Here is a 20,620-nt window from a genome sequence, read left to right as displayed (position 1 = left end):
GGATTGTGCAGGGTCTTAAAAATCAGGCTCATTAAGCCTGAATTTGCACCAAAGCTTTTTCACAGAAACCGCTGCGTCGTGCATTATGGAAGAACGATTTATTTTAGCCCATGCCTTTCACTCCTTCTTAAGGGACTACGCCTGCCTAGTTCCAATCGAGTCTTCCCATGAAAACATATCTCTAGATTCGCATCAAGTCCTTCCTTGCACCTAGTTGGTGCTCCAGAAATTTGATGTGATTTATGGCCAAATGAAACGGAGCGCTCCACAGGCTCCACTTCGCTCCCCCACTGTGGCCGGGAAGGGCGCCGACACAGGTCTGCGGCCCGCCAGCCCCACGTCTGTCAGACGGTTCTAATCAAAACTGGAAAGTGTTTTTCTTCCTTCTTACTTTATTTCCTTCCTCAGTTATACATCACAGGTTTATTAGCCCGGTTAGAGCAGCCCTTGATAATGACTGAATGGAATTTAAGAAAAGTTCAAACTGCTTATTGAGGTAACCTCAATTTGGAGTTTAAAATAATAAAGTATCAAGAAGAGTCTCACAGGCACCAAACTAAGAAACAAAGGAGGGAAAAGATGGCCTGTGGGTTAAAATGGTTGAGGGAAAAACGCAGAATTTATAGTGAATACCCACAGTGTGAACACTGCTGGAGTCCCTTCACACAGACAGAACTGGGCTTTTTCTCCTTGAGTAAAAGGAGGGGAGAAGAGGAAAGAAAGCGAGATAGAAATCGAATTACTTACATGCATGGCTAGAATGCTTCTTGGGACTAACTCTCTGTATTGTCTAATGGTAAAGTGCCATGTTTTTATTCTCATGAGATCATCAAAGGTGAACTCCAAGATCAGTCTGCCTTCTGTACACACCTGGAAGTGACAAACAACACACTCATTTGTTATGCACTTTGTGAACGCCGCATTTTGTAACTCACACTTCGGCCCCTCAGTGTGGTCTCCTTGACTATCCTTGGATGGCACTGGCTCTTGACAAGTGTAAGCTCTAGAATTGTGGGTTAGAAAGACAGCACAGCTGCTTATTAGCCAAGAGCTATTAGGAACTCCACTAGTTACTACCGAAACTCTATGAGCTTCCGTTCATTTGTAAATATGGGGACAAAACCCATCTTATAGCGATACTACGTCAAAAACTCCTAGCCCACAGAATGTACCCCAAAATGGTGCTCTCTCATCTCTGTTTTTCTCCACTTTCATCATCTTTGTAGCATAGGAGCTTGAGCTCTGATTCTAACCTTGGTAATCCTGCTCTGGGAGAGAGTATCCACTAACATTCTTCATGCTTAAGTGTGAGTTACTGCACCAGAGGTTACCCAACTAGAGGAAGTTTTCATTCCCAAAGAGAAATTCCAGAGGGCCATGTTTAACCCAAGGCCGCAGATATCAGCTACTGACGTGGAAAACAGAGGCACGGTTAGAGTATATTCCTTGAATCATGTCATATCAACAATCACAAATTCTGCTTGCATAATGGGCCAGCCTTTGGTGGGTGGGGACAAATCTATCTTTCTAAGAAAAATATATATTATTAATAAAACATAGTGGAATTTCAGAGGCTCTTTTCCTTGACAGAGTGATCAGTGTTAGGGTAACATTTTTATCTTTAGATATTCAGATCATTTTTAGCATATAGTTCCTATTTTATTTACCTTTCCTTTCACTGTTAATAACTTTGAAATGGAAGAAAATGCTAGGCAGTCCTATATCACTGAGCCTATTTCAGCTAAGAAAGGAAGTGTTGGTAGTATATTGGGCCAGTTTAAATAATTACAACTCATTATTCAGTCCACGTTTGCCTTAGAGAAGCAGTACAAAATAGTGGATGGAGGCTTCAACATCAGAAAGCACTAGATTTGAATTCTGGCTCTACTTTTCACTCATGGAGGAACTTCGGGAAAATCAAATAAGTTCCCTAACTTCCATTTTCCTCATCTGTCAAACAAGGATAATAATATCCTTAGGTCGAGTTGCTGGGAAAATATATTAAATGAAATTGTGTATGTAGATTACCTAGTATTGTATCCAGCACACAGTAGGATGACAGTAAATGACAGCTGTAAAGATAAAAAAAAGCAACCAAAGAACACAGAACACTAGACCAGCGGTTGTCGTATGTGCTCTCTGAGTCCTAGGGGATCAGGAAGGGTGTCTCAGGGGCTCTGGGGGGAAGAGCTTGGCCTCCACCTGGACTCTGAGATCCCCACTCATTTTCTGCATTCAACCAGAGCAGCGTCAGTTTTATCTGCTTTAATATATTGGGATTCTGATCAAACACTTTGGAGAAAGATTTCCTATGCTAAAAACAAACATACAAGACTTTGAAAATCACTGCACTATATAATTTTTTGAAAAAACATAAATAACATAAATTAACTCAATAAGGGATACAATCATTTCTAAAACTATAGTCCATGAAGTTGGAAATTTATATCAACCTTTTATGAAATATTAATTTTCCTCTCTGGGAATTTAATACAAAAGGCCACCATTTATTGAGTTACAACTATGTCCCAGGCACTGGGTTAGGTGCATTCTATCCACTCTAATTTAAGGTAATATTTTCTTTAAACAAGCCATAAATACCAGTACAGGGGGGATAATAACATGTGTTGACAGAACACTACTTAAGGAAGATATTATTAATGTCTGCCATTTTCATTTTATCAAAGGTCTCAGAAGCACTATAAGATAATTATTGATAATCTGGGTGAAGACCTCCACTCAGATCCAATTAGCAGAATCTGTGGGTAATTTCAGGCATTTGTGCATATTGTTCCCAAACTCCTCAGTTGAGTGATCTTCAGAGTCTTGTTTCTGGCTTCTCAGCCAGGAGCGTTGAGTACAAATGGGGGAAGACTTCCGTGTCCCCAAACCACTCCTCTAGAGCATCGTCAGCATTAGAATTAATTTTCCAAGGTTTTCAAAAGAGCTGCAGGGAGCTTAAGCCCCACAATTCCCCCGGGGGTGTTAGCACGACAGAAGCCATCTGCAGTGAGGGCTTTCACAAAAGGGACTAACTCCAGCCAGCCAGTGACAGCGGATATCTTAACAACGCAGGACAGGGATGTTTGGATGCTATCACCCTTTTTCTTTCTTAAAGAGAGGAGATTATTGGATGTTTAAACAAATATTAGCCCAGTTAAATGTCATGCTTTTCTGTTATCTAATCTATTTGTTTTGTGTTTATGAACCACAAACCCAGGGCCGATGGAGGTTCTGGTTTACTTAGACTGGAATAGAATTTCATAATGGGAAGGCACGGATATAGTCCTTCTGATGAATTCCTCAATTGGAGCATCTGTAAGGTCAAGTTAAATTGTGTTCTCTGTTTACTATGATCTAGTAAACCAGTTGAGGACCCTCATGCAGTCAAACTATTATAGGTCTACAAAAGGGAAATTTGCAACAAGCCTTGGGCTCTTCATTTCTCCACCAAAACCAAGAAATCAGCTTTATCCACTGTATATCATGTGTAAGAAAGGAATCCTTAGAATCGACTGAGTTGACTGTTTTGGGTGTTTTCTTTAAGAAAAATTGAATGACTTTCTTGAATGAAAGGATGGAGGAGAATTTGGACATTGCTGGTCTTCCCCAAGTAATTATACCCACAGCCTCCTCCCAGGCTCTATGCAGCCTCTCTGCCCCCTGCTCCCACCATGGAAGTTAAAGGACACGGAAGGCTTTGTGATTTATTTTATATGCAATAATCAGTAAATGGAATAGAGGCTCTTAAGAAAAAATACATAAATTCCTTGTTTGGATATGGTAAAAAATGGGCATAGCTTATGAAGGGGAATTAATGTTTTCTCTTTTCTGAAAAATTCTGTGCATTCCTCTTAATCAATACAATTAATGTAGCTTTTATCTAAAGTTGGCCTTTTTTTTAAAGCTGCCTTTCACTTGGAATCCAAAATCAAAAGGGTCCCCAATTAAGAAAACATTTTCTGTTGTGCTGAATTCATGTTACCGTACTGTGAGCTCTGACATTTTGTTTCTGTGGTAACCAAAATCAGCTGATTAGTTGGCATGGCAACAGAAAAGATGTAATCCCAGCAGACACACTCTAATCAATGCCCCCAGCACAGATGGTCTCCGGAGGATCAACAAGAAAGAGGCTGGCAGGCATTCAGCAGATCACGTGCTAGCTTGAGACTAGGCCAGGAACAAGAGAACTAAAAAAGAACATTTCTCAAACTAACCGGTAGCTTTTTAACCCTTTTCTTCCTTTGACTAATTGTAAAGTAACATTGACCATGTAGTTGTATGATACAATGGTTCTCATACAGCTTTTATGAAATAAAATGTGCTTTTTAGGTGGGAGTGTTTATTTAATTTTCTTGTTCTTTATGCTTGGAACAGCGTGCATGGAATAGCGTGTTTAGATTAATGGTTGCATAAAACTCGCTGTATTTTAGAGATACTGCATATGTAAATGCATGTGTGTATATATATATATACACACATTAGAGCAATACTATCACTGATATTATAATCATTTGGTTAGAGTCAGGATAAGAGTTGAAATGTATTAATCCTGGTATAACACGGTATACTGGCTAAGGAAAGAAAGACGCACTAGCTGTCAAAGACATGAATGAGTATTCATATAGGAAAATGAGTGGTGCACTTCCATGGTATTTTTCTATAGTAGTAAATAATTTTATAATAAACAATTGAGACCAGAAAAAATATGTCTATGTTTATACAAGTGATAAACATGGCCAGTAACGGCTGTAATTATTGTTCCAGTTTGTAAAACCTAAAAGTAACCCAACAAGTACCCCAGAGAGGGCTCCTCTCGTCATCTGCCAGTGTTCGCACCCTCAAATACAATTCAAGGATCTTTAATTCTGAAAACCTTGGTGATTGTCCTTCTGATTATTAAGCCTTGTTTTCAATTTGATTCAAAATGAATACAAAAAGAAAGGCTTCCTAATGTGTGTTTTAAAATTCTAATTACATATTTATCCATAATCTATAATGTGCCTAGGATCAGGAAATTGCAAAATGTGCATTATACTCCTGAGGAATATTAAATATTAGTGTTGATTAGGACTGCAACTGAGTTTTGATTCACTAGTTGACCAAATTTTCATAAAAGCAACTCAGAACCACTGGGTCAAATGCTATTTGGGGAATTAGTGTTTCTTGATAGTCTAAATTAGAACAATGTGATACTGCCTACACATAATATGCTAACTAATGCCAGGGACTAATAGCAGACTCCCCTTTAAAAATAAAGCATCGGCTTCCAAACTATTTTTCTTTGTGATACTGAAAGGTCATTAGCCCACTGTTTTATACTAAATAGTCATATTATTTTATTACATGGAGATGAGTTATTTTTAATTAATATAAGAACAAAAGAAAAATTGAAATGATTCTTAGGGCAGTATAATAATCACCAAAGAGCAAAAAAAAAAATCCTTTAGAATTTTCTAAAAATAAATGTGCATAATTAGCATCTGGACTAAGTCCACAGAGCTAAGCTACATTTCCCAGAAAGTGATATTTTTCATCACAGTATGGAAATATTCATTACAAGAGTTGGCAAACGTATTGCTGGGGAGTAGAGTCAGATGGGTGATCTAAATAAATGAGCTTGAGGCTGAGAGAGCTGAATTCAGGCAAAGGCTCAGGTCTTCCCGGTGAGTGCCCTAGACGCCTGAAGAAACCACTCAGCCATAGGAGAGGGGAGAAGCCAGGATGAGGGAGAAGGCCCCAGAGGAAAGCCTTAGTTTCTTGATTTGAATGAAAAAAGTACTTTATCAATTCATCAGAAGAACGGGATTCTTTTCGACATAAAGCCAGTCCTGAATGTACAGCGCTCTATCTTCAGAGCAACTGACTCTGCTCATTTATGAAGTTTTGGCCTGAGAAAGAAAGAAATTGAGGAAATATATAAAAGGACTACTACAAGATGCTTTTTTGTTTTCAATGGCTATAGGCTTTGGAAGCAGCTCCCTCATTATGGCAAAGTTTTATTTAATTATCATGGATCTTTTTTTTCCCTTAAAGCATAAGGAATCGGTATGTTCTTCTTCAATTACCTAAAAGTAACACTAAGCCTACACAAAAAAACGATAATGAAGCAGCAGAGAAATGCTTTCTCTGAAGTGCTCAGACTTCATAACACTAGAAAAGGGTTGTGTTATCCATCTGATCTACAAGATTATGTAAATGTTTTATGTCTCCAAAATGAAGTGATAGATGGACAGACTAAACTGAAATCCCGGTGATCACTGCCTTCCACAAAGCAAAACTCTTTTCCCGGCATGGACTTCTGCACCCAGTGGGAATCTTCTTGGCCCATGAAGGACAACCTTCCTCTCTGCTCAACTACTAAAAAGGAAGAAAGAGAAAAACCCAACTTCCGTTCCACATGCAAAGCATCTATTGGCAAAATCACGATTCCATAACACCAACGACATTTGATGATTTGCTTTTGCATTTTATAGCCATTTCCTTTGCCTTTGGTTTTCTACACCTCGTGGACACCGGAAAGGTTAAACTGCACCAACAAGATCACAGAATACTTTAAATAATAAACACTTTACTTTATTCTTTCAACAAAATTGTGCATAAGTAACAAACACATCTTCGGTTTTATAATTTGGGCTTTTGCAGTTAGCCCTAATAATTCAGCTTTCCTTAACTATAAAGAGAGGGTTGTCATTTGTTTTTTCAACTAAAAGAGATACTTGCTATCATTACTACTACAAATTCATTTCACATTGAGTCTTAGTTTGCCAGAGTCTATGACTAAATATTTGTTCTTACTAATTTTTCTACTTGGGAAAAGACATAAAGTGATAGTCTCTAGTGTTCCAGAAAGGTCTTTGCCCAGAGGGAATGCTCCATATGTCAGTTGTCTGTGTGTGGGAAGGATCATAGGTGTAGAATGTATAGAAGATGGGTTGGTCCTCTAACTCTCCTCTCTTTCATTTTACATCCTCCCTAGGGCCTTGAATCCTGCCTCAAAGACTGTATCTCCTGCTCCTCCACCCATCCTTCCTGCCCTGTGTTTCTCTGTCTCTCTTTCACAACAAACTTCTACCTCTACTGTGCTCACTTGTTGACTGATCAACCACAGAACTTATAATTTGGGGAAACAATCTTTAAACTCGGAATTCCCTAATTTCATTTATATTTTTATGTTCCTTAAAGATGACAACTAGTTGAATTGTGGTTAGTTGATTTTTTTCACTGTTTGGTAACATTTGAATTTAGCTTTAAGAAGTGTTTAATTTTAGTAACAAAACACAAATACTGGCCACATAGCAATGGAAGAATGTTCTTTTAGCTGCACAAGACCCATTGTATAAAAGCCAAAATTCTAATTTTGCAACCTGAGTTTGATAGGCAGCCGAATCGCTCTTCCTCTTAGTTTTGAGGATCTATCACGTTTGACTTTCATGTGCTCTGTATTACATACACACACCTTAGAAAAACGTTCACCAAGCATGTAGCCAAGTCAGAAACAAAAAAGTGTATCTCACAATGCTCAGAGTGTCTAAGATGTGATAAATCAGCTCAAAGTTCCAGAAGAAAACCTTAATTATTATCCTTCAGTACACCCAGAGAAGAACAAGCCACGTTGCTGAGCCCGCCCTGTACCTTGGTAAACATGGGCTTCCCGTGCTGGGTGACCATGGCACACTGGTCGCAGTCCACCGTGATGGATGAGTTGTGGTATGACTCTTTTGAGTGTTTCAGAATGTAATACAGGTCGGTCACCCCTCCTTCAAACACAGTGCTAAAGTAACGAGGGATGAGGGTCCTGCCGATAGCTGGGAGAGAAACACAGAGAAACAAAAAGTTAATAAAAATATCCTGCTCCCACTGCTCCCACTGCTCCCACATGCCCCCCACCATCACCAGACCTCCAACTGGATACAAATCATCTCAAGAAACCATACCAGGAGGCAAATTTCTCTTTATAAACAGCCATGATTCTTCTGAGTTACAGTTAATAAAACAAAATCCCCAACTATTCAGGAAAAACTTTTACAGTCATCTGTCCAGATTTTGTGTCCATTGAACGTCAATAATGTAAGAGTTATGACTTTCAAAGCCAGCTCTGGTGGTCTAGTGGTTAAGATTGGGTGCTCTCACTGCCAACGCCTGGGTTCATCCCCGTCAGGAAACCACACCATCTGTCTGTCAGTTGTCGTACTGTGGTGGCTGCATGTTGCTGTGATGCTGAAAGCTATGCCGTCAATATTTCAAACACCAGTGGGGTCACCATGGTGGACAGGTTTCAGAAGAGCTTCCAGACTAAGACAAACTAGGGAAGGACCTGGTCACCTACTTCTGAACAAAACTGGCCATGAAATCCCTATGAATAGCTGCAGAGCACTGCGGTGTGATATAGTGCCAGAAGGTGAGGGGATGGGGCAAAATGACCAGGCAGGGATCTGCTCTGCTGCACACAGGGTTGCTGAGAGTTGAGATGGACCTGAGGGCGTTAATAGCAAAGTACTTTAAAAATAATGGAGACAAACACATTGACTACTTTGGACCTCACGCATATTCTCTAAGGGAACATATTTTCAAAAAATAAAACACATCCAGTCAACCTGGATTTTTCAATGGATTGTTTACAGGCTGGTTATCATATCATGTCTTATCAGTAGTGACAGTAGTCATAATGATATCAATGTTAATAATGTAGTGCTTTTTAGCATGTGAAGTATTTTGGCATTCTCTCCTTGGATCCTCTGAACAATCCCAAGAGTGTAGGGGACTGAGACCCAAAAAAGGTTATTATGAAAAAAAGAGGTTATTAGGAATATTCCAAAGTCAGATAATTTGTGAATAGGTGATTGGGGTCTCTAACTTCAATTGTGCAAACACTGCAGTAGCACTTGCTCTTTCCAACACTATGGCTCAAACTGCTTAATGAATGGAAATCTTTCAAAAGTGACAGGTATCTGCATGTACAAAGAGAGCCACACCTATGTAAATGATGATTATTCTATCTGCTTCTGGAGCTGGATAAGATATCTTTCTAGAATGAAAGGCCCATTTTAAGAGAACTTGATGCCTTCCATTTGATCTAAATGGGTCTCTTTCATTCCATGTGTCCTGTCCTGCCCCATTGTAGTTGGAGCCATTGGTAAGTAGCTGGGTCTCTGATACATGACGCTTAGAAACAGCTAACAAGCCCTTGCTTTAGCAGAGATTTTAAATCCTCTTACACTGAAAATCCCAACTCATAATATCAGAAATTTTGCCTATGTGCAGATTTTGAAGCAAAGTACTAAAGCACTCTCAGGTTTTTAATAAATCTCTTACGTTCACTATATAATGCCTCCTGAAAGACAAAAATAATATTTAAGATAAATAAATTACCAAAGAGAGCTTTAGGAGGAAAGATCATACAACCCTCACTTGAATGTTTTAAAATATTTCATTTCATTTTAAAAGAATCAGTGTTAATCCATTCCGTATGGATCTATAGCTCTTTGGTACATGGATTTGGAAAAAAATGACTATGAAAAGAATACGCTGCCAAACTGTTTGCTGAAGCGACCTCTAAAGAGTCTCCATGTGGATGACTCTCTCTGAATAATTTATGTAGTTGTTATTGCCTCATATTTACTGCAGTAAAATCAACCAACAAGTGTGTTCAAAATATTCCAGGATCTTTGGCAATTCCATCTTAAATAATCCTTATATATACATTTTCTAAATACTGCCTGATCCCCAATAGAGCACGTTCATTGTCAAAATATAAAATTCAAATAAGAGTAACTTGAGTCCACCATATCCCTAAAAATATGCATGGCCTTTATTATGAAGAAAACTTTGTTAAAGCAAAAAACCTTACTGTACTTTGCTAAACAAAGTTAATTTAATACATTTCAAATATTCTAACTTAAAACTACCATAAAACAGCTCTAGGAATTTGACATTTTGGGATCTGTACCGTGGAGAATAAATAATACAAAGCATAAAAATGTAGACATAGAGTGAAAATATTTCACTACAACATCCAAGGAATTGTCACATTAAAAAGGTTACTGCAAATAAACACCTCTGGATTAGCCACATTACAGTTTATTCATCACGAATCCTGCACAGTTTAATTCCTTTGTAGTAGTGTTTGCTATGTATTATCATCATTTTTCATTCATAGTACAAGAAAAGTTGAATGGGAAAAAAGTTCGAAATTTCTTAATTTTAAACCTAAAATTTTAATTACCTCTACAACTCCAGAAAATGTACAATCTACATAGTAAATACCCTTAGAGGGGAATGCTGCTTTGTTTCAGTGAATACTTTCTAGCACTCTAGGAAATGGTTGTTATGGATACCTGAGGTTTGTTTTCAGCCCTGTTTCCTTTGTGGGACTGGCCTTACAATTTTCCCCATTGTCCTGTTTGAACCATCACTCACAAAGCTCCATTATCCACTATGGTAGACTGCTACTCTGGTGGCCCCAATGAACCATGACAATGGTATTCACGTCCTTGTGTGTGTAGTCCCCTCTCCTCAAATCTAGGCTGGGCCTTGTGATCTTCTTTAATTGATAGAATGTGGCACAAATGACCTTGTGTCAGTTTTGAGCTAAACTTTAAGAAGGCCTGGAGGCTTCCATCTTGTGCTTGGGGGGAAGTCAGTTGCTATGTACAAAGGCCAACTACTCTAAGACTGACAGATGCCCAACCTAGCCATGTGGAGCAGTCACATGAAGGAGAACAGCATCTTCCAGCCAACAACGTCAGCTGAGCTTCCAGCCAAGGGCCAACACCAGCTCATGTGAATGAGGCCATCTTGGAAGTGAATCCTTGAGATCCAACTGAGCTACCTTAAGCTGGTGTCGGATGAAGCAGAGATGAGCTGTCCCTCATATGCTTTGCCCAAGTTGCAGAATCATGAGTAAATAAAAGAATTGTTTGTATTTTAAGCCAACAAATTTTGGAGCATTTTTAAATGTTAGCAATGAATAAACATAACACCCTTTCAACCCCATAGGCTGCAAAGATGGCAACTTAGAATCCTTCCCTGAAAGAAAGAGGTCAGTTTTGCCACTAAAAATGCGAATCATGGAACTATAGAAGCTCACATCCAGAGGAAAGCAGATCAGAGAGATAGAGGGTCTTTGCGGACTGATTCGGGCCCTCGTCTTAGCTGGGACTGAAGCCACTTCCAGCCCTTGGAGGTCCCACTTACGTGAGATGCGCCTGCCCTTCCTCTTGTTTTTTTCCTTGCTTAAGTGAGTTTGTGTTAGCTTTCTGTCATTTGCAAACAGAGGAATCCTGATTAATGCTGTCCTCTTCCAGCCTGGCATGGGGCAGTGAAGACTGTTGTAACATAAAGAGGAAGCGATGAGAATGATCAACTGCAAGAGCTATCTGAGTCCCTCTTTGGGCAACGCACTGTGTTAGAAGCTGAAGGGGATAAAACGACGTGTCAGAGACCGTATTAGTTTTCTATCACTGCTGTAACAAATTACTACAAACTTAGTGGCTTAAATTCTGTTTATTTGTTTACTATCTTATAGTTCCGACAATCTGACATGGATCTTGCTGGGATAAAATCAAGGCATCAGTAGGGCTGTGTTCCTTTCTAGAGGCCCTAGGGAAGAATCAGTTTTCTTGTTTTTGCCAGCATCTACGGGCTGCCTGCATTCTTTGGCTGTGACCCCTTCCTCCATCTTCAAAGCCAGCAATGGTAGATGAATGGAGTCTTCGTACAGCATCACTCTCACTTCCTCTTCTGCCTCCCTCTTCCGCTTTTAAGGACTCTGGTGACTGCACTGAATCCATCCAAATGATCTAGGATAATCTCCCATCTCAAGGTCCTTAATCAGATCTGCAAAGGCTTTGCAGCTGTAAGGTAACATATTCACAGATACGATGGACTAGGACTGGACATCTTTGGGGGGCCATTATTCTGCCTGCCACAAAGACTGTCTTTGCCAAAGTGCTCCTGTTCTGCAAGAGAGTAGACTAAAAAATATAACAGACATACACACACGCACACACACACACACTGTGGGCAATATCTAGGTAATATGCAGTGAATGGGACAAATAAACAGGAAAAAAATCACATACGCTTGAGGAAATCACTCTATAGCTCACTGATTTCTTCTATAAACATTCACTGAGCCCAGAGTAGGTGGAAAGCTTCTTGGTAGGTGCTGGAAACACAAAGATAGATTTTTGTCCTTGTCTTTCAAACTCATTTATAACAAGAGAGTTAACAAGTATCTAAGTGTCTATAACACAATGTGATAACAGATAAAGTGAAAAAATGGATTTGTGATTTTGAACTCTTTGCCAGTTTTCTCTCATGCTGAATTCAACGTACAATTTTATTATTTTTGAAGCTCCGAGAAGATTAAAATGTCCTTTTAATTTAGTAAATCGTGTAACCACACTGCACAGCCTAATATAAATGACTTGAAATCAGTGAACATTCAAATTTAGATTCAATGGCCCCCTTACTCATCAGCCACACCAATTCCGGATCTACTTAAATTTTATACTGCCACATTCATATGCTACCCTTACACTTTACATTTATACTTTAATCCTTGGAGTTAAAAATAATTTAAATATTGATATACCTAAATCTACATTGTGCTCCCATGAAAAGGATTACATCTTTCAAACATTCTTGAAGACAGATTAAGATGATAGTAGAGTGTAAAAAAGATTCCATTTTTCTAACACATTTAGATCAAAGCTCCCAAAGTTGGGAAGGGGAAGTAAGGTGAGAAGATCTCGTGGGAAGATTTTCTGTGATGTTAGGTGAGTGGAATATAGCATATGTTATTTATCTATGTATTTGTGAAAGAGGAAAGGAAATCACAGATTAAATTATTGAGAAGACCAAAATGTGTATAAAGAATGTCTAATGTATAAATCAGGCCTACCTTGTAGGTAAACATGATTAGTCCAGAAATAGCTAAAAATGTATTCATAATTTGGATGTTGAGCTCTGAATTCTAGTTTCTTAGGAAGTTTCCTGTTGTCGTTCTGTTTTGTTACCAACCACTGACCCCTCCTCCCCAGAAGTTCTTGCGATTCAGCTGATGGAACTGTGGAGCCAGGATTGAGCCTCTGTCTTTTCTTGTAGGTGTTACTTGTAGATGTTAGGGTATCTACAGGATTTTTCTAGATCTTAGCTGATTCTTTTCCCTACTTAGAAACCAAATGGTATACGTTGGGAACTCTTAGTCATTGAGAAGATATCGACTACTGTGCACCTGTCTTTCAGGGCACTTCATCTCTATTAATAACTATGAAATGCTTTTCTTAAAATCTTAAGAATGTTTCTAGGTAATTCACATGAAAGAAATTGCAAGTAGAAAATAATCATATGGGAAAATGTTCAAACTAGTAATCAAAGTACAAATTAAAATAATAAAAAGATTAAAACATAAACTTGGTGAGGTTGTGGTAAAACAGGCATACTCGAATACTTTTAGGGAAATCGATGTAGCAATTACTCCTTATCTGGAGAATCTCTAATTCTCTAATAGTTTATTAAGTCTGATTCTAGCTCTTGGTAAAGATCCTTGCCAAACTGCAATTCTAATGTTTGGATCTTAAGTACTCTAAAGTTCTTCACGTCCTTTGAAAAATCATTGTCTAATGTTAAGACCTTTTGATTTTGGACCATCATTTACTATTCTAAGTACCTGTAATCTCTATTTCAAAGACAATTCACTTCAAAAAATGAAACAGGTTGATAACCCTGGATTAAAATGTGGAATTAGAGGAAGGTTTGTAACTAACAATGTATAAGTACCACTCAACACTTGGCAATTATTTAACTAATGATTTTCCTCCTCATTGGAAACAAAAAACCATAATCACACATTTGTGTTTTTAATTAGATGAAGTTAGTTATAATAAAATAATTGATTAGGTTTTTAAGAAATTTTTATAAACATGCTAATGAACAAATTGGTTGTCTAAATCTGTGTAGTTGTATACAGTTGTTCTAAAGCTACAGTCTTCAGAAATTCAAATGGAAATTCTACTGCTGATGTACATGATAACACAAAGATTCTTTAAACTTTAGACTGAACTGTATTCAGAAATCAATGAATGAATTATGCTAACGTAAATAGAGATACTCCTAGTAGTGAAATAAACACTACTGATGATTTCATTTATGGGTAAATAACCATTACAAATAGACAAAATAATGGAAATGAAACATGCTCAAACATTGATGGGGTGATATGGGTTCAAGGCAGATTCCTTTGTCTTGGTTAAGGGAAAGCAAGTCAAACAACTTGACTTTCATAAATAGGCATCATTTTCATTCTAACATACCTTTTACTTCTTTTCTCAACCAAAGCAATTTGACTTAAATATCTTCTCTCTGATGACCTCTCTTGCTGTACAAAGATTTGTTCATTTAATATACACTGATTAAGTACCTACTACAGGCCTGACATTGTTCTGGGTGCTGGAGATAAACAGCAGGCAAGCAGGGAGTCTGAGAACAAACTTGGTGGTGAGAGAAAGCAGGTTGGTTTAGTCTGGCCGGCCTGGAAGGCTGCAGAGGAGAGGTGATGTTGGAGCTGAGTCCTGATTGAATAGGATCACATGAAGATCTGGCAGTGGAGAGGTCTAGGACCAAGGACCAGCAAGGGCAGAGGCCCTAGGACAGGAATGAGTTTGGGGTGAATGAGCTTAGTATCAGAAAGAAGGCAGTCTGGTAGGAGTAGAGTCAAGGAGAGTGAGATATAGATGAGCTCAGAGAAAGAGTCAGGGCCAGATTATGTGGATCTTTCTAGGCCATGGCTAGTGCTTACATTTTATTCTTAGTGCAATAGGATAGCATGGGAAGCTTTGAGCCAATGATATGATCTGATGAAGCGACTCTATTCTTTAACGTATCATCCATTGGTCAACAGGGTCCCAATATGCCACAAAAATTTCTGATCCTCCCAGAAATATAATAGGCATTTTTTCTTCCATTTTATATCTCCCAAATTTTTAATAATTTGACTAAGACTTCAGCCACACCATCTTGCACTAAGTGTTGGAGAAAAAGCAAGGACCCAGCTCTCAAAGAGCTTCTGATCCAGCAATTCTCAGAGCTATTGACTCATTAATTAAGGACAAGTGAGATGTGTGCCATGGCTCCATCTTGTTCTCCACTGCTTATCCATTGCCTGACACACAATGAGGACCCAGTATACATTTGCTGAAGGAGTCGATGCAATCCATGAATGCATTTACACGTTCCAAGTTATAGGAACTTACACGGAAGCCTGCCAGGTTCCATCTCATTTAGTTCTACCAGTGTTTTGGCATGTTCAGATAATTTTGGATCCTGATTCTGTCAGCTACATCACAGAGTATTTCTCTCAGATGTGTGCCTTTCATCATGGGCAAAATTCCTTTATCCCTTTATCCAGGGTACTGACAATAACACTATGCAGGAGGTCTACAGCCATGGCTGGACCCCTTACCATGAATCATCACCCGTTGGATAGGAAATTGAGATCCCTTACTGACTTCCAGAATAAAGCCACGCTCTACTTACTAATGGAAAGAGCAAGGTGTCAGAGAAAGACTGAAGCTAAAAGATGAATAGACATCAATCAGGGACACAGAGTCACGGGGAAGAGAGTTGTCCAGGCCACGGGAAGAGCATGTGTTAGGGAACATAGTGCATTTCTCACGGTTTGGGCAGGTGCCTTGACCAGATCGTATACATTTATACCTTAGACGATCTTGTCTGGTGAACTATTCCATTACGTAGAGTTCTCTTACTCTCTCTTTATGACAGTACAATATTTATTTTGGTTATTGAAACTTTACGGTGTGGTTTACATCTGGTAGATTTATTTCTGGCCTCTGTATTATTTTATTATTTTTTTTGAAGAAGAAGATTAGCCCTGAGCTAACATCTGTCGCCAATCCTCCTCTTTTTGCTGAGGAAGACTGGCCCTGAGCTACCATCCGTGCCTATCTTCCTCTACTTTATATGTGGGACGCCTGCCACAGCATGGCTTGCCAAGCGGTGCCATGTCCACACCCGGGATCCGAACCGGTGAACCCCAGGCCACTGAAGCAGACTGTGCAAACTTAGCCACTGTGCCACTGGGCCGGCCCCTCTGTATTATTTTTATTTCAACATTTTCATGACTATATTTATTCTTCAAGATGAATCTTAAGATAATTTTGTCAAATTCCAAAAAACATTGGAAGGAGGTTGACTTAAATTAAATTTTCTAAGAAAGAGTTGACATCTTTAAAATACACAACCTTCCCATACAGGACAATGAAATGTTTGTCCACTTGTTTGTCTTTATTTCTACCTCAAAATAATTCTGTAGTTTTTTATAGAGAGAGAGAGCTAACATTTCTTGTTAAGATAATTTTGGAGTATTTTAGTTATGCTGAATTGTTAATGTAATTTTTTAAATTATTATTTCTGTTTGGAACACAGACATTTAATTGAATGCTCTTATTAATTTTGATAGTTTTTTTTTGGAATATGTTTCGAATTTTCTAAGTGAAAAAAATCCATCATTCCCAAATATTGAAAATTTTGTTCCCTTCTTTCCTTCCAATATATTTATATCATTAATTTCGCGTCTTATTGCAATGGTTAGAATAGAATTTCCAGAAAAAAATATTAAACAATGAAGGCAGTGGTAGGCGTTCTCTTTTTTCCCCTGATTTTTTAATGACTAAGGGAAGTACTGTACGTTGATCTGAGTTCAGATCATATTACTTATTATGAAAAGAAAAACAAATTATTCTTCTAATCCTTGTTTTCATGATTTTTTCTTTTTAATCCTAACGGATGTTTAATTTGATCAAATGCCTTCTCAGTTCCTCTTGAGTTGATTGTCTAATTTCTTTTAGAAAGCTATCTATTAATATATTTTCAATTATTGAATAATTTTTGTACTCAGTATAAACCTTACTGTCTTGTGCACACACATCAACACGCTTTTGTAAAGATTTTTGCATAAATTCAACTTGTGAATTCATTCTTTCCTTTAATAAATATCCATGAAGGCGGTGCTCTCCCTGAGGCACTAGCCTGGGTCCTAATTTAGAATGAGAAAGCCAGAAAAGACTTCAAGCTTAGTCCGGCGATTCCCAGTAACATTTTCTAATTCTAAAGGGTTTCTGAAGACCTTAAAATGTACCCCAAGCTAGTTCCATATCTCAAAAATACCGTTAAAAAAGAACATCTTTCGCATGTTTCTCTGATTTGAGTAGGAATGAACTCAACTCATGGTGATACTGATTAGTTCCTGATTAGTGATTATGAATAGCACTTAACAGACGTAGAAAAAATATAATGCAAAATATTAATAATTATTTAATAGATGTAATTAGGTTATCTGTGATTGTATTCCAAACCCTTATTTTATAGCAGAAGAAGATGATGGCGAGCAAAGTAAAACCGCATAATTACTTAGAGCCAGGGTGGGATAAAACAGAACTATTGTTCTTAATCAACCAGCATTGGTTTATTTCTAAGGCTGAATTTAATTTTTATTAATTTTTGAATTATATAAGTAATACATGTGCAAAAAATTAATACATTACTGTCGCAGAGACTCACTGTATGTTGACTAGATCTGAGTTCTTTCTCTAGGCATAAAACTAGACCTCACTTCCTAAATACCTTCTCAGCTGAGTGCTGCCATGTGATGGAGCTGTAACCAATGTCCAACAGACAGTTCCATTATTTTCACTTTTTTCAACCAAGTAGATATCAAGAAGAAAAATTCTGCTTCCAGACACGATGAGTAAAGTCACTCTATGTGAAACAGGTACAGTCTTCCCTGCCTCTGGCACCTGATACTGAAGACCCGGCAGAGGATTCCATGGGTGCCACCATGGTTGGAGGAGCCAGGCCATGGGAGGAACCTGGGTTCCTGAATTACCACTGGGAGGAGAGCTGCCACAGATTGGGAGAACCCATCTGGACTTTCCAGCACAGAATACCTTTCTATTGTGTTAAGCCACTGAAACACAGAGGTTCGTTTGTTTAAGCGGCTAGGGTTAACTAATACAATTACTAAGTAATACATTAGTATTAGTAATACATTGAATTAGTAAAATTATTACTAACGCAATTAACAAGTCTAAAGTTTTGCTGACCACCAGGTACCCAGCAATGCCAGTGCCCTCACCTCTCCCTAGGTCATCTTTGTTATCAGTATATGTAGCCTTCATTTTTTAAATTATACATTTATCTTTACCTATATGTCTCCATTGAAAATGTATATTTTGTGTGAGTGCCTTTTGTTTTGTTTTTATGTAAAAGGTTTCATATCAAATATATCTGTATGGAACTTATCTTTTTTCACTCAATGTATTTTTGAGCTCTAAGGCTAATTCACTGGCCTTAATCACTGCACCATATTCCACAGTACCACACTTTCACACGTTGTTTGGACATTCTCGTGTTCAGGGGCATACAAATTGCTTTTTAATTTTTTCCAACAGGGTAGCTACTGACAAAGGAAAAAAAATATATCTTATTTAACTAGGTACCAGTAAATGCTCTTCCAAGTGCAGTGACCAGTTCACTCCCTCACCAGCTCTGATAGTATGTGTTTACCCACAACTTCACCAGCACTGAATACCGTCAACTTTTACATTTTCTGCCATTTTGATCACAGAGTGTGTCCCTCACAAAGCAGCAGCCCTTAGGTACTCAAAGCTTCATCTACACGTAGATGATGAAATTAAGTAATAAATTACAGGCAGCCAGCTCTTGTGGTTATTGCTCCAAGTGACTCATCTACATTTGACATTTTCAGATGGTTTGCAATTTTCTGGAGTTATTTTACCCAAACACCCGTTCACTTGGCTAAAGGAAAAAACTACTCCAGACAAGAAAAGTGAGAAATTCTCTTCCTTGATTTTTCAAAGGTGCCAACTTCAAGAATTCTTATGAAATTATTTCAGTATGATTTATTGAGGCTTCTCAAACTCAAACCCATGGGGACACCACAAGTCATTCAATTTTGTGTTTTAATATCAGCACAACTCAACTGGGTTAGAGAAGTGTTGCTAGAGAAACAGACATATGTGTGTGATTTCAAACTTAATCGAAACCAGGACTCAGCAAGCTTTAGCGATGCCAAAAGTAGTGAAAGAGATCACTTCCTCTCCGCAGAGAGGCAGATGTGGGTAAAACTGGGCCCTCCCCGAAAGCTGGATATTCATCAAGACGTTCCTTCTAAGGTGTTAAGTGGTCACTAAAACAGAAACTAATAGGACATGACCCTTTAAAGTGGATTTTGAAGTCAAAGGAAAGGTTTGTAGAATTAAAATAATAAACTGGCTGTCCCCACCACCCTTCTCTCAACTCCGTTTCAATCTCACTCACTTCCTTAGTGTTTCCACGGACTATTCCTCTAAACCTTTGCTCTCACAGCATCCTCTGCCTGAGGTGTCCTAACCCCACCTCTTCTTTTTCATCCCAAGTCTTAGGCATTCTCAAATCTCAGCTACAGTACCATCTGCTCTGGCTGAGCATCCTCCTTTGCCTTCGAGCTGTCCACTTCTCTCTTCTGTACTCAAAGTGATTATAAAATTACGTGCCTCAGGGGAAGTTCTGAATTCATATCCTAGCTGTGCCATTTGCTCACATTGTGACCTTGAACAAATGATTTACGCTCTTTAAGCCCCAGTTTCTTCATCTGTCAAATGGTGTAGTTACTAATTCAGTGGGCAGTAACAGGTATGAATAACATCATGAGTGTTAAGTGGTTGGCACAGAGCCTGACTCTGCTAAGCACTTCATGAATGTCGTTACTCCCACAGCACTCCATACATGCACAGACTACGCGATTTATCCCACTGTATTGCGATTGTCAATTTTATTGTCTTCCCTTCAGTGACTGTAGTTCCCTGAAGGCAGGGAACATTTCTTGATCATTTCAGTATCACAGCACATTCGTGATGTAAATAGGTACTTAAGGGATGTTTGGCAAATGGATGAATGCAGACTTGGCATGTCTATGCAGACAGTCTGCCAACCTCAGACTGGTTATGCATACGCGCGGGTTTCTAATGCAGAGGTAAAGCCACTCTCATAGTTCAGAGCTGAGGCAACAAAATCACAAGAAGAAAATAAGGTTTTAGGGCCCCTTAGCTGGAATTTTTGTACCTGAATGTTCTAGTCCAGATAATTAAGGATTAGAGACTAATCATTTTGAAAGATTCATCTTGGGCTTAAAGTTAATTTTGAGTTTTGCAAGTGAAAAAGTGTCCCATCTGAGACTATCAGGTTTGAAAGGGCTTCTGCCTTATTGTAACCGTGTGCACAATTCATAAACATTGCAACTCCAAACAACCACACAAAAGCACACTTCTTTAAAAAAAAAAAAAAAAGGAAAGAGAATATTTGCAGGCCAAGTCAGCATTCCAGGGGCACTTTACAGGGAAGTAAAAATCCTTGGAAATGAGAAGTAGTAAAAGGGGGTCAGCTTCACATTCCACAGAGTCCACTGGGGCTGTGCTTCTGCCTCGTAGATTGTGTCTACAAGGAAAGGAACAAAGATCCTGACAGTGAATTAAATGTTGCATAGGCTTTCTGGCAGCAGGACTAACAGCTCAAATACACCCACTCAAGCTTGATAAAAC

At 38.5% G+C, this 20,620-nt stretch overlaps 1 protein-coding gene across 43 annotated transcripts in view; it reads right to left on the bottom strand.

Moving 5' to 3' along the window:
* LDB2 (LIM domain binding 2) overlaps positions 1–20,620 on the bottom strand; it is a 359,760-nt gene that overhangs the window by 71,898 nt on the left and 267,242 nt on the right. For all 43 annotated transcript variants that reach the window (XR_011437186.1, XR_011437187.1, XR_011437188.1 and 40 more), the window contains 2 exons: positions 7,636–7,808; positions 748–870 (listed from right to left, as the gene is read on the bottom strand). Coding sequence is in view for 39 of the 43 variants with exons in the window: in XM_070262583.1 (XP_070118684.1) it covers positions 748–870; positions 7,636–7,808 (296 nt within the window). In the remaining 4 variants the exon portion in view is untranslated. The remainder of the gene's footprint in view (positions 1–747; positions 871–7,635; positions 7,809–20,620) is intronic.

Source organism: Equus caballus, chromosome 3, assembly GCF_041296265.1.
Source record: "Equus caballus isolate H_3958 breed thoroughbred chromosome 3, TB-T2T, whole genome shotgun sequence".
In the NCBI taxonomy this organism is placed as follows: domain Eukaryota; kingdom Metazoa; phylum Chordata; class Mammalia; order Perissodactyla; family Equidae; genus Equus; species Equus caballus.
Note: the sequence above shows the minus strand (reverse complement) of the source record. Positions and strands in the feature narration are given on the sequence as shown.